Source organism: Pipistrellus hanaki (genome assembly GCF_964339955.1).
Source record: "Pipistrellus hanaki genome assembly, chromosome: 10".
NCBI classification, from domain to species: domain Eukaryota; kingdom Metazoa; phylum Chordata; class Mammalia; order Chiroptera; family Vespertilionidae; genus Pipistrellus; species Pipistrellus hanaki.
Genome location: NC_140512.1, coordinates 7946713 through 7961318, shown reverse-complemented (window position 1 = coordinate 7961318; position 14606 = coordinate 7946713). Strand labels below are relative to the sequence as shown.

Here is a 14606-nt window from a genome sequence, read left to right as displayed (position 1 = left end):
TCTTTAGGAGGTAATAACCACTTTTTTCCAACCTACAAAATAAAATAGCCAACAACAACAAACAAAGCTAAAAGCATTCACGTGTGAGGCATATCAACTGCATTTTGGAAATTAAATGGGAATGCATAGGGGGCTGCAGGAGTGTCCTTACCCATCCGTTAGCGCTCTACCAACAGACATATCTGCTCCTGCCCACAGCGAGGGCTAGTGCTGTGGCTGGGACCTTTGATCTTGAATCCCACTCCAGCATATGGCGCTGCTAAGCGTAATCAAAGCGCAAATCTTTATAGAAAATTACAGAGACTCTGAAAGGAGGATGAAGGCTTCCTTCCTCTAATTTCCTTTCCTGCCAGGTTCCTGGTCTTAAGTGAAAAACATTTGGACTTTTGATTAAATCTGTAAGCACTTTGAGGGCATTTACACTGTATATAGTCAGTTATTGGACTGCCTGAGATTATTTCCATGACTGTGATTGACAGACTGTTTCTTGCCAGGACAGAGCCACAGTCTCCAATGGCATGGGTATGAAATTGCCTCCCTATACAGGGACATTAGACAAAGGAGACAACTTCAGCTCAGGGGGTGAGGTGACAAGGTGGGGGAGGGTGGCTGACACATGTACATGCAGGTTTTGATAATGTCATGAAAAATTTACAGGATGAGTTGCTAATCCTTAAAGTTGAAACTCATCAAAAGAGGTGCCCCCTACGAACATTTTCAAACTATTAATTATAAACTGAGATCAAGTTGTGAGAAAAACATTGATTTTTTTAAAGAATTAAATTCCTTTCAGATTTATCCACTGAAGAGAGTGGAGACAATTTTTTTTTCTTTTTTAATTTCTTTATTGATTAAGGTGTTACATATATGTCCTTATTCCCACATTACCCCCATCCCTCCCTCATGCCCTCACCCCCCTGTTGTCAGTGTCCATTGGTTAGGCTTATATGTATGCATACAAGTCCTTTGGTTGATCTCTCCCCTTTACCCCCACCCTCCCCTACCTTCCCTCTGTAGTTTGATGGGCTGATCGATGTTTCTCTGTCTCTGGATCTGTTTTTGTTCATCAGTTTATGTTATTCATTCCATTCCATAAATGAGTGAGATGACAATTTCTGAACTAGAAATTAAAAGCGAAACTCGTGTTTTATCCGGATTGGTCATCTTTGCCCTCTTACTAAGGGTCTGTTGGTAAGCTGGAGGAACTACGATGCACCTCCGTCCAGGAAAACAGGTCCTGGGCAAGTTTGCAACTTGGGAAAACTTTGTCCCAGGAAGGCTTTGTGTGTTGTATCTCATGGTTACTGAGGATGGTACCCAAGCCTTGAGCAAACTGTCTATACTAATGTAGTCATTAGGAAAAAGGAGAGAGATATCTGAAGAATCATTCAAAAAGTTAAATCCAGTACAGGTGAGGCCACTCTCAGCTGGTGGGCACTGGCACACCTGGGCTAGTTGTTCACGGCCTCTTCCATCCTGACCGGAAAGTGCCAAACCTGTTCTCACTGAACCAGTTGATGAATATTGTGAACGTCACCCTGAACTGGCCTCATTAGTTGTACATTGAGATGAGTATCAACAGGGGATCAAGCAAAGCCCAACTATCAACACCTGGGGTCAGGAGCCAACTGTTTAGATTTTGGTCTGTACTCGATCATTACCATGGCAGATCATTCTAGAAGCTAACTAACTTCTCTAGTCCTTAGCATCTTCTCCTCCAAATCGGAAATGTGATTAATCTTCACCCAACTGCCTCATGAGACTTCTGTTGAGGTTCACACAAGACAGTAGATAGGAAAGCATTTTTTTAAAAAATAAAGCTTTTAATTAATTTAAGAGAAATACATAATAATTGTATATTGTTCAGAAAAATGCCAAAAAGTAGAGTGTAGATAATTATTCATGTTCTCACCACGTAAAGACAACTGTTAACATTTTTAAACATTTTATTCCAGCTCCCTATAAAAACTGACAATTCAACAACAGCTGCTGAGTATAGCAAACATGGGATAAGCCACGCTGCTGTTCTTCCTGCTGGGTGGGGATGTAATAGGATAAATAAATGTTATTACTGTAGCATAAAGAAATCCAAATAAAAGAATAGTGGGAAGTTGTACCATAAAATACAACTACAGGTCTGGCTCCTAAAGATGACCAATATTTTAAAATATTTAGAAAAATAGAGACACTTTCATACCCAAAGGATTTCTTTAGGCTACTGACTCAATTCTATTCTAAGGGAAGATGTCATTGTATTACTGCTATAAAATTTCAGTTACACAAAGGCAAACTGGATACTGTGACCAGCTTTGCCTTATTTCCTAAGCCATTATGCTCAGTCAACAACTGCATTTCCTGTTTTAGCTTGCCAGACGTGCCTGCAACTCACAGTGGTCCTTGTAGATACACCATCTGTTTATACATATTGGTTTCAAATAATCAGGCATCTTCGTACTCATGGATAAGAATTTTCCTTGGACATAAAATCCAGCTTGCTGGAGCAGCCACCTTGCCAATGGCTTTAAAGACATAGAAGTGGGCTGATTCTTCCACAGAGATTTTAGTTCTTTATTATTTTTTTTCTCAGAAGATAACTGCTATTTCAGCAAATGGTACTCATCTCATCTCTCCGGGATGGCACCATCCTCCTAGATTCCCATCTTAGGAACGTTCAGCTCTTGGCCATGCTCAGCCTGCCCACTCCTTTTCCTATCCCTGGGCTCCTGGCAAAGGGGACATTGCCTGTCTGAATAAATGCTTAAGAATTCTCCTTCAGTGACAGTATCTGAGAAAACAGGATCTGGGAAGGTGCTAAAGAAAGAATTCTAGATCCTATTCTGGAGGTGCAGTATCAGGTTCTCCTGGGAAGCATGGCGGGAGGGGGGGGGGGGCGGCGCTGAGGTCCTGTATTTCTAATAAGCTCTTCAGTTTCCTCCTACAATAGTTCCTACCTCACCAGGTAGCTGTGGAAGTGAGTTCATTTATGTAGAGCGCTTGGACCTCTGCTCTACATGAGTGCCCATCATTATTGTTGTTATTCTGACGTGATGGTGAGCAGGTGTTTTGGAAATACTGTCTATTGTTATTAAAATTAAGAGTGCATAAAATCATCTGGGGGTTTCTAGATGCCCGGGCTTCATCCCCCAAGATGCTGATTTAATAAGCTGGGCACGTAGCTGGGAATCTGCATGCCTGTGTTTCCTTAAGGGGGGAAATGGAGCGTCCGCGGATGGACTGCAAAGCAGAGCTTTTCCTTTTCCCATTCCCAATCCCCAAGGCAAAGAAAGCTGCCTCTCAGACCAGGGCAAAGATGAAGCCCGTTCCCCTAGAGCTGTGGGAGCTGTTTGATACCAGCCAAAGGACCCGGGACTCAGGCCCCACCTCATCTGTGGCAGTCAGGGTGCGCACTGCCTGTCCGGGGCTGGCTCCCACAGGGTGAGGAAACAGATGCTGTCTGCAGGCTGCCCTGAGCAAGCTCCGGGAAGCGGCTCCAGCGGGCTTGGCTGGCCTGCCTCTCCCCAGTGGGGGCTTGGCCAGCTAGCTCTCTTCCCTCTAGCCTGCCCTGCACCAGGCCTGACAGGGCCAACTCAGGCCAGGTCCAGGGGCCGCTGAAGACCTGGCCTGGAATCCTTCCTGCCTCTCCAGCTGCAGGTCAATGAAACCCCAGATTTCCTGGGAAGAAGGCATTCCACATCCCTGGCAAGTCCACGGAGCTCCCGTGACCCGGCAAGAAGGCCAAGAACCCTGACACCACGTACGTGTGCCATGGAACCAGCCCCAACTTGCTCGTGTTCTGACCTCTGGAACTTGAGATTGAAAGGGCGAGCCTTCCAAAGAGGGAGATGACAAGGCTCTTGCTTCTCTGACGAACAGCATTCTTTCCTGGATGTCTACTTGTGATTATGCAAATTATACACTTAAAGGTAATTAATCCTTAACCCCTGGAACCTGACCCAGCCTGGATCCATCCATAAGCACATTACGTACGTACAAGAGGCATTTAAATGGAGACAACTGCGTCCTTGCTTTTACTGAAAAGTGTTGCTTTTTATAGAAAATTAGGTCCAGGCTATGTTATAATAAAGTGAAATTAAACATTTTAAAAAATGTTTTCCTTTGGACTCCTGTAATTTCCCCGTTCTTTCTAAATACAAGTCCATGTACTTTCTCCTCCTAAAATGCTATGTACGGGCAGGCAGGGCTGTGTCCAATACTCGAGGAGCCCGGGGTGAGAGAAGACCCCTGACCTGAGACGCCCCCTCTCAGCCCTGACTCCAGCGTTACCAGGGGAAACCGCAGCTCATGCCTCCAGATCCTTTTTGCACAGCTGCTCTTTGGCCTTCTCTTGGCCCCAAGGGTAAAGCCACTCCTGACAAGACCGGCCCCCAGGAGAACAGATGGGAAAAAGGCCTGCGCAGACTTAGGCAATTGAGTCGGGAATTCTAGGGTCCCCCCACATTTTGGGTTCGCCAGGAACCCTGAGCAAGAGTAGGGGTGTGGGCTTGGGGTGAGCGCATCTCTTTGGAAGCCCCAAATCCTGGTCTTATGGGGAGGGGCACAACCAGGGAGAACCTCACAGGGCCTCTACAGCACAGGGGTCAGGATAGGGACACAGGCTGCTGTGTGTGTGTGTGCGCGTGCGTGCGTGCGTGCGTGCGTGCATGTGTGTGTGTGTGTGTGTGTGTGTGTGTATGTGTACACACTGAGTGGCCAGATGATTGTGATCTCTGACCGCATAATAATCTGGCCACCCAGTGTATTTGTATCTCAAATAGGTACCAAAAGTATTCTAGGCTTTTGCTGGGAATCAACCACCTATTTGCCCTGAGCTTTCCATCAGCCAGTGCAAAGGGGAAAACTGATCAAGTGCACTATTTATAATATCTTTGATATCAAATAAATGAGGTACTCATGAGAAGTACGTTTTACAGAAGTGAATACATGTCCCGCCAAACCACTGTCACAGGCTTCAAGGTTCTAGATGGCAAGAACTAGACAGAAAAAATTTTCTTTGTCGAGCACCTAGTTTATGTAGGCAGAGATACCGCTTATGGTACAAGTACTATCACGTCCACTGCTTGCTGAAATCTTTAAAGGGGACTAGGGAACATTTATTCGGAAGCCACTGTATGAGCAAAGGTTGTGTGACACTATCAAAAAGCACAAAGGTCAAAAAACATCTCACCAACAAAGATTCAGACAGAAGTGTTGGCTGTTTCTAAATCCCTCTCCTGCACATGCCCCAGGCTTCCCCTCGGAGAGCCCCGCTCACCTGCACCAGGTAACACTCAGCACTTCCTGTCCGCAAAGCCTTCCTCCAGCTCTCAGGCCAAGTTCATGTCCCCAAGGCTCCCACAGCTCCATCCACAGCCTGACCACCTGCAGCTGCTTCTTGGGCGTCAGCCTCCCCATTGAGCTGGTGCGCCCTGAGGCCTGGCACGGGCACCGTGTCTATAACCACAGCCTCCATCCGGGGACCTGGCACAGGCTATATCCTCACTGCGTGCCTCTTGCCTGCTCACCAGCGGCAATGAGGATTCCAAGCCAATGCGGTTTGGAGTTTTTGCTCTTCCCTACCAGGCACTCTACATACTGCCAGGTTCAAGCAAAATGCCACTTTACCTCCTGGAAGAGAGGTGAAAATAAACCAAACACCTGTGTTGCGTTACAGATGTGGAGACCATCGGGGGCACATGTGAATACCATATATATTTTCTCTGAGGGGTTTAAATGTCATTCATTTGTAAAGTTGACCTCAGGGTCTATGCCTTTAGAATGGAAGCATTTTTTAAAAAGACAGCAGCCACACTTTTTCAGGAAAAAACTTTATATGCGCACGCTTTGTCATTTTATCTACAGATCTCAAAATCTTACTCTGACTGAAATTGGGTTGAGGGTGCGAGGAACACCTATGGGAAACTGTACTTACTGGAGAGGTGGCACACTATCTATGCAGCAGATGGATTACTTCAAGGAAACGGAATATGATGGAAAAGGAATGGTCCTGACATGAATCTGTAGGTCATTTCTACCTGCACCCCAGGACTGCTGGGAGAATATCAGCAAAGACAGCCACAGCATTAAAAGATATTCAGTGTCTGCAGGGGTCTGATACTTCTTTAAATCTTACTTAGGAGCATTTAGAAAGAAAAGACACCCCAGGGGGGTGAGTGATGGTGGCCCTCAGGAGAAAAGATGCCTGCTGCCCTCACTCTCTGCAAGTTTTCAGTGTAGACACAGAAGAGGCTTAAGCAAAGGGGTAGGGTCTCATTTCCGCTCCTCCCTCTTCCCTGTTACACCCCTCTCAGCTTCCGCCCTCTTTCCTGCTCAGAATGCTCTTTGTGTGTCCTGAGGCCGGGGCCTCAAAGCAGATGCTGCCTCAGTTCCATCCCAGGAAGTTCCAGCGATTCCCTTTGAAAGCCAGCAGCTTCTTTGTCTCTTTCCTCTGAAACACGGGGGTAAATAAAGAAGGCCCTCCCGCCAGCGTCTGAGGCCCAGGTCAGGACAGCTGTGCCCCACGGTGCCAGCTTGGGTCTGACCCTCTGCGGCAGCCACACCTTCATGAAGAGGATGGGAGTCAAGGACGACACGGGTTTCAGAAGATTCTCACAATGAGAACTGAAAAGCCAAGCTACCTGGGGAACTTCATCTTTCATCTTAGGTCCTCCAAGGTCATCCTCTAGCTGAACTCAAAGCAAATCCCAAGCAAACTTCCTGTGCTCATTCCCTGTGCCCCGAAGGGACCCTTCACCGCCTCCCTTCAGTTCTGCAACACCCAGCGCCCTGAGCCCAGTCCCTGGCCCACCGCCAGTGATCCCTGTCGTCTTTGCTTAAATTCAAAACTTGTCACTTGTCGCTATACCTTACTTAGGAATTGGTAAATGAGGCAATTAATAATTGTCAAACACTGGGGTTATTAAAACTTATCTGCATCCCAGCAGCTTTCTCCTAGATTGCTTTATATTATCATGGGGCCTTTCCCATGCCTTGCCCTTCCCACTAGACTGTCAGCCTGTTGAGCAGGAGATCTGCCTCTTTCCTTTAACTGCCCGGAGTATGTCCTTAAAATTAGTTCTCTGATCACTTTGGGGTGGAGGGGGAAATGGGTGCCTTTATTTTTTGCAAGATAATTTGCACGAACAAACAGTCATTAACAGCTCTTCCTTGCCCATTCTTTCTCAGCAGGGGCTGCCTCCGAGGAGCCTAGGATAAATGCTCCCTTCTCCACTGATAATAAGGGATGAGGCTTCCCCAGCTAAGCCAGGCCTGAGAACTAGGACTTTGATCGGTGCCAGCCCGGGCATCAGCAGAAGGGGCACCTTCCAAGGTAGCAGCTAGTTAGTAACCCAGGGGCCTGGGAAGGTATAAATATAGTTATTCGTGCCTGGGAAGGCTATTATACTAGTGTATATGCACACGTGCAAAGCCTCCCCTAGGGAGGAAAATGAATGGGACCGAATCGCCAAAGTCTGACAGAGACCCTTTCCTGGTGGTAGAACCAGTTCTGAGCTGTCTCCTGGCTCTTGCCTACAGGGGGACCTTTAGTTCAGATCCCTAAAGGGGGCGGTGCCAGCAGCGCGATGCCCCAAACCCAAACACGCAGCGGTTAGAATGGGTGCCCCAGCCTCTCCCCCCGCAGTGGCCTGCCCCCAGCTCTTTGCAGACAACCCGGTGCTCCCCAAAACTTCTGCAGACTGCTGGCGGGCTGAGAGCCACAGGGCGACACCTGGAAGAGCAAGTGACTCAAAAACAAGTAAAACCAGCCGCGCTCCCACTGTGCAGAAGCGACTGGTGTCCTCGTCTAAAATAAAAAGGTCTCTGTCTGCAAATCCCGTTTGCTCCACCGACCGGTAATCCATCCCCCGCCCCCGGCCCAGCGTGTCCGCCCGGTACAGCTGTTTTTAATCCCCGCTTTTCTCACTTGGCGTCCCGGCCCGGGCTGACCAGACGCGGAGCCACTTAGCGGCTCCCCCTCCCCCCACCGGGGTCTGTCCTTCCTCCGCCGTCTCCTCTTTCCCCGCCCGCATCCCCGGGGGCAGCGTGTGGGAAGGACGAATTTCCGCCCGGTTTGTTCGCCACTCGCCGACTGGGGTCCCTTCCGGAGGCAGCCTGCGCACCCGGCTCCTCCCCCGGCTCCTCCACGGAGGAGGCCTCGCTCCCGGGCCGGGGACCAGAGAGAGAGAGGAGGCCGGGCTGCGGGGGCCGAGCCGCCCGCCGGGGCGCAGCAGCCAAGCCGCGCCCCAGCAGCTCTTGGAAGGACTCCCGCCCGCCCGCCTGCAGCTGGGGAATCCACTCGGCGGGGAGAATCCGTGCCAGGGAATCCAGCTCCGGACTCGGCTGCAAACAAAACAAAAAACTCAGTGCTTGCTCCCCCTCCGCCCCACGACGCGCACCCGGAGAGCTCGCTGCAGAGATGCAACAAGTAGCGCCCGCAGCTCGCACAGCGCCCCGCGCCGCCTGACTTGGCCGGACCAAGCGATCCTGCAGGGACCGGGCCAGACGCCGGACAAAGGGCGGAGGAGGGGCCGGGCCGCGCAGCGGCGGAGTCCCTAAAGAGGCCATCTAGTGACTCTGGCCAGGCCAAGGGGAATGCAGAGGGGACAAGGAGCCGGCGGGCCAAGAGGACGATCCGGCGGTTGCACGCAGGGCCAGGGCGGGCGGCGATGGAGGCTGCCCGCGCCGTGCGCTTCCTGCTCGTGGTGTGCGGCTGCCTGGCGCTCCCGCCCTGGGCCCAGCCCGTGTGCCCGGAGCGCTGCGACTGCCAGCACCCCCAGCACCTCCTGTGCACCAACAGGGGGCTCCGCGCCGTGCCCAAGGCCAGCTCGCTGCCCAGCCCGCAGGACGTGCTCACCTACAGCCTAGGCGGCAACTTCATCACCAACATCACGGCCTTCGACTTCCACCGCCTGGGCCAGCTGCGGCGGCTGGACCTGCAGTACAACCAGATCCGCTCTCTGCACCCCAAGACCTTCGAGAAGCTCCTGCGGCTGGAGGAGCTGTACCTGGGCAACAACCTCCTGCAGGCGCTCGCCCCGGGCACTCTGGCCCCGCTGCGCAAGCTGCGCATCCTCTACGCCAACGGCAACGAGATCGGCCGCCTGAGCCGCGGCTCCTTCGAGGGCCTGGAGAGCCTGGTCAAACTGCGGCTGGACGGGAACGCGCTGGGGGCGCTGCCGGACGCGGTCTTCGCCCCCCTGGGCAACTTGCTCTACCTCCACCTGGAGTCCAACCGGATCCGCTTTCTGGGCAAGAACGCCTTCGCCCAGTTGGGCAAGCTGCGCTTCCTCAACCTCTCCACCAACGAGCTGCAGCCCTCGCTGCGCCACGCGGCCACCTTCGCGCCGCTGCGCTCCCTGGCCACCCTCATCCTCTCGGCCAACAGCCTGCAGCACCTGGGGCCCCGCGTCTTCCAGCACCTGCCCCGCCTCGGCCTGCTCTCCCTCCGGGGCAACCAGCTCGCCCACCTCGCGCCGGAGGCCTTCTGGGGGCTGGAGGCCCTGCGGGAGCTGCGCCTGGAGAGCAACCGGCTGAGCCAGCTGCCCGCGGCGCTGCTGGAGCCTCTGCGCAGCCTGGAGGCGCTGGACCTGAGCAGCAACGAGCTGGCCGCCCTGCACCCCGCCGCCTTCGCCCGCCTGGGCCGGCTGCGCGAGCTCAGCCTCCGCGACAACGCGCTCAGCGCCCTCTCCGGGGACATCTTCGCCGCCAGCCCGGCCCTCTACCGGCTGGACCTGGACGGCAACGGCTGGACCTGCGACTGCCGGCTGCGGGGCCTGAAGCGCTGGATGGGCAGCTGGCACTCGCAAGGCCGGCTCCTCACCGTCTTCGTGCAGTGCCGCCACCCGCCGGCCCTGCGGGGCAAGTACCTGGATTACCTAGACGACCAGCAGCTGCACAACGGGTCCTGCGCCGCCGATCCCTCTCCCTCCTCGGTTTCCCCCACCGGCGATCCCAAGCGGCGGCCCTTCCCCACAGCCGCGAGGGAGAAGATGGCGCCCCCTGCCGGTGGCCTCGCGGAGGAGCTGCCGCCGCAACCGCAGCTGCAGCCGCAGCCACAGCCGCGGGAGAGGGTACCGCCTGGGGCGCCCTGGGATGGGGAGCTCCTGGGCAACCGCAGCGCCCCGAGGCTGAGCCCATGGGGTGCGGGCCCCCAGCAGCTGGGCCCCTCCGCGGCTGCTGCTGCGGCGGGCCCGGCGCCACCGCCCCGGGACCTGCAGGAGAAGCCCGATCCAGCCCGCGCGGAGCCCACCCTGACCGCCGGGGCCGCAGCCTCCGCGCCGCCGCCCGCCGGCGACCTCTGGCAGCGGGCTGCGCAGCAGCGCCTCCCCCCGCAGCAGCCGGAGGGCGCCGCCCCGGCGGACGGCGGGCTGGGGGCGGGCCCGCCGCCGCTGGTGTCCGACCCGTGCGACTTCAACAAGTTCTTCCTGTGCAACCTGACGGTGGAGGCGGTGGGCGCCGACAGCGCCGCGGTGCGCTGGGCCGTGCGCGAGCACCGCAGCCCCCGGCCGCTGGGGGGCGCGCGCTTCCGCCTGCTCTTCGACCGCTTCGGCCAGCAGCCCCGCTTCCACCGCTTCGTCTACCTGCCCGAGCGCAGCGACTCGGCCACGCTGCGCGAGCTGCGCGCCGACACCCCGTACCTGGTGTGCGTGGAGGGAGTGCTGGGCGGCCGCGTGTGCCCGGTGGCGCCCCGCGACCACTGCGCCGGGCTGGTCACCCTGCCGGAGCCCGGCGGCCGCGGCGGCGTGGACTACCCGCTGCTGACCCTGGCGCTGCTGGCCGTCAACGCGCTGCTCGTGCTGCTGGCCCTGGCGGCCTGGGCGTCGCGCTGGCTGCGCAGGAAGCTGCGGGCCCGCAGGAAGGGGGGCGCCCCGGTGCACGTCCGCCACATGTACTCCACGCGGCGGCCGCTGCGCTCCATGGGCACCGGCGTGTCCGCCGACTTCTCCGGCTTCCAGGCGCACCGGCCGCGCACCGCCGTGTGCGCGCTCAGCGAGGCCGACCTCATCGAGTTCCCCTGCGACCGCTTCATGGACAGCGCGGGCGGCGGCGGCGGCAGCCTGCGGCGGGAGGACCACCTCCTGCAGCGATTTGCAGACTAGATCCTGTGGGCCTCCGGGGTGTGGACACCATCTCCTTGGCCTGGAGGAGCCCTGGTCTCTCTGGGAGGCCATTCAGCCCACCTCAGGGGAAGATCTCATTCCATCAGACCGTCTCCTTGTGTGCACTTAGGCCAGAGGAAGCCAATTCGGCACTGCTCCCTAATTCCCAATATTCGTGAAATACATGGATGGTACTTGGTGATCAAGTACCCAGGAGTAGGGGACGCATGGACGGTGGGGTTCAGAGGTGGAAGGCCTTCTTTACACGGAGACTTGGGCGCAGCTGTGAGATTGCTTTTGGTGGCATGGCAGTGCAGCAGCCTCCACCCCTTGGGGGCGGAAAGGGGCTTATGCCCCCAACATGGCCAGAAAGCGATTTGGAGACATACTTTTTTACTTGTTCAGTGTCCCGAAGAGGTGTTTTGTGTTCTATTTAAGGAAAAAGGGACTTATTACCATGACAAAGGAGGCGTGGTTTGGAGGCTTGTTGCCAAGAAGGATGGTGTCAGCAGGTGGTAAAGTTTAACACACTCACCAAGGGGGAACTCTTGTATGGTGGATAACTTGACCTTTAAATAATTAGAGACGCTATTTTTTTTTTCTTCAACAATGTGAAGAGCTCTGACATTTAACAAACTGACACACTCAAGGACTATTTTAGATTGAGCCAGGTGGCTCAACAGTTTTCTTTTTAACAGGAACATCACCGAAGGTTCGCTGACCTTGGGGTTAACTTAGAGATTATTATACACACTTTCTCCGGAGAAGCCTGCACCCAAGACTTCTCCATCAGGGTTGCTCCTGTGGCTTTTTATTTTATTAATTTTTTTAAACCCATAGATGGAAAAGGAAATTTCAATGCCAGGCTTCATCCAAGAATGTAATGTGTATGTAGCTGGTGACCCCGTAGGGAATGCCAGTGTGCTTACCACACCTCTGACAGTGTGTGGGCTGGGAAACATGCCATGTGCTACTTCTCATGTTATCAGTGACATGCAGTTGACTGTGTCCTCCTGGTTCCGAGTTGCACAGTTAAGTGTTAAAGGACATTTCCTAATAGGGGAGCAAGAGGTGATTGTCAGTTGATAGGGTATGTTTGACCCCATTCATGTCTTACTCTAGACTCTAAAGGAAATGGTAGAAGGGAAGAAATTCTTGGGAAAATGTGAAAAAAATGGACATCGGTGGTTGTTTTCCTACAAAAAAACAGAAGATTGTTACAAGTACTTAAACCTCACTGTGAAATAATTCTATTTTTTTGCAAGTTAGTCCCTCCATGACCCTGTGTTTTACTGTGTTATTAAATCTTATCTCGTAGTTGATAATTGCAGTCTTCCTTGTCCATGCTTTTGTGTTAAACTTAGGGTTAGGCTCCTTTATTTGCTCTGTTGTTTTCAACTATTTGAGATACTCTCATCCCCTGATATTTATAAAGTACATGTTTAGCACTACATGTAGTGCCCTGGTTTACATGGATGATTGCGTGTGTGGTCTGCAAGTGTCGTCACTAAGAAGGTGTGCCTGGCTCCGTTCCCTGTGGTTATGACGCACGGGCAGTGGGGTGCTGTGGAGGCCACTGCACTGGTGCTCAGGCTAACGGTGCATCTTCTGGTGAGGGCCGTAAGCCCCTGGGGGTCCTGATGACTCAGGGAAACGATCCCAGTCCAGGGGTCCCTCACCCCCCTTTTATGGGTGGCCTCCACCGAGCCAGGCCTGCCCTTTGTCCCCACAGCTGAGCAGAGACCCAGGAATCTAAATGAACTGGTCTGTGTTTATGTTCAGCTGAATCAATGTCCAGACCACTTAACGTACAGCTGCTTTCCTGGCAGTCGTTATCTGTGGGGCCAAAACTTAATAAACCACAGGAAATGGACTGTCATTCTGAGTCTGCTGCCAGAACTTGTTTCCGACTCCAAGCTTGCTGGCACCCGGGAGAGGTGCAGTCGTTGGCTCTTCTTGGCAACCTTTGGGCTACCCTGCACCTTTTCTGCACCTTTTCTGCTCCCGGCTGCTTTCATTCATCAAGCAGTTGCATCTCTTAGCTGTGTCTTTGGCACAGCCATGTAGCACCGATTCCCGTGGGAAGTCTGGAAAGGACCTCTTGTTTTCCCACGGCTCACCCTGTGAACATCAGAACATCACCGAGCATGCTTAATGCCTGATCTATGTAAAAACAGTTTCCCTGGGAGGTCTTTCGGTGGGAAATGAATAAATGCTGTCCATTGTTGTGCTCAGTGATGTCAACAATAAACCCACTTACTGATAGAGATGTTTTATTGTTGAAGTTGCCAGTATTTTATACGCCCGCCTGCGGGTACCCTGCATTTTTCTATAGCCGTTTTCATCATCCAAAGTGGACACAGGCATGAAGTCTTTCTGTCCTCTTTCAATGTTTTTTTTATTATTATTTATTATTATTTCCATTTTCACAGTCGAGTAGGGATGTTTATTTTTAAGAAATGGTTGTGGACTTGATGCCCCAAGAAAGGATGAGATGGCTCTGAGAGCAGGCGGCCAGCCATGGTGTGAAAGTGCTATTAAGATCCAGTGACAGCAAGGTAATTGGGTCTCCGCAGGCACCAGCTGTTAAAAGGGAACTGAATTAAAAGCCAAGCCCTTTGACTCGCATGGTCAGTAATAAGAAAGAATTCTCTTGAACTGGAGGTCATTTTTGCCATCACAAAGTTTATGAAAAGAGAAAATTTATAAAAGAAGAAGAATAAATTTTGTATGTGGTAGGAGTGTTCAATGAGGGGTCCATCAAAGCAGTCTGGAATTTGAGGGGATCCTCAGCTTCCCCAGTAAGCTTATTGCTTTCATGAGGCTGGTCATTTTTTTTTAAATATATATATTTTATTGATTTTGTACAAAGAGGAAGGGAGAGAGATAGAGAGTTAGAAACATCGATGAGAGAGAGTCATCGATCAGCTGCCTCTTGCACACCCCCTACTGGGGATGTGCCCGCAACCAAGGTACATGCCCTTGACCGGAATCGAACCCGGGTCCCTTCAGTCCCCAAGCCGACGCTCTATCCATTGAGCCAAACCAGTCTCGGCGAGGCTGGTCATTTTTTGATGCTGACAGGTAACAATTAGGATGTGATCAGAACACTGTCATTCATTTGCCATGCACTGGGTTTTCACCACAAGTACAGCAATAGGGGCAGTGACTGTGTTTTAGGAAACCATTAAAATAGATACAGGATGGCCTGGTACTTGTAGTTAACCCCTATTGCGCCTATTTCTGAGACTTTGAGATGAGTGACAGTGAAGTAGTCCAATGCCGGAAGTGTATCCAAAATTCCAGACCCAGAATCAAAATGGAATCCTGCCGGGTCTCATACCTTCGCCATCCAGGAGAATTACAGCATCATTCAAGCTCAGAATACTGTTTAAGGAAGTGATGAAAGGATCTAAATCCTCTGGGATTGTATTCATTCCATTCATTAATCTCCTTGTGCCTCAGCTTCCACATCAGTTGAAACGGGAGGCCTAAAAGTCTTGAATGCAC

General features: G+C 52.7%; 1 protein-coding gene across 1 annotated transcript; it reads left to right on the top strand.

Moving 5' to 3' along the window:
- The first annotated feature begins 5699 nt into the window (after positions 1 to 5699).
- On the top strand, positions 5700 to 13330 carry TRIL (TLR4 interactor with leucine rich repeats). Its single transcript, XM_084897026.1, has one exon. It carries the CDS (start codon positions 8664 to 8666, stop codon positions 11094 to 11096), a length of 2433 nt encoding a protein of 810 aa, XP_084753152.1. The 5' UTR covers positions 5700 to 8663; the 3' UTR covers positions 11097 to 13330.
- Positions 13331 to 14606: the final 1276 nt, after the last annotated feature.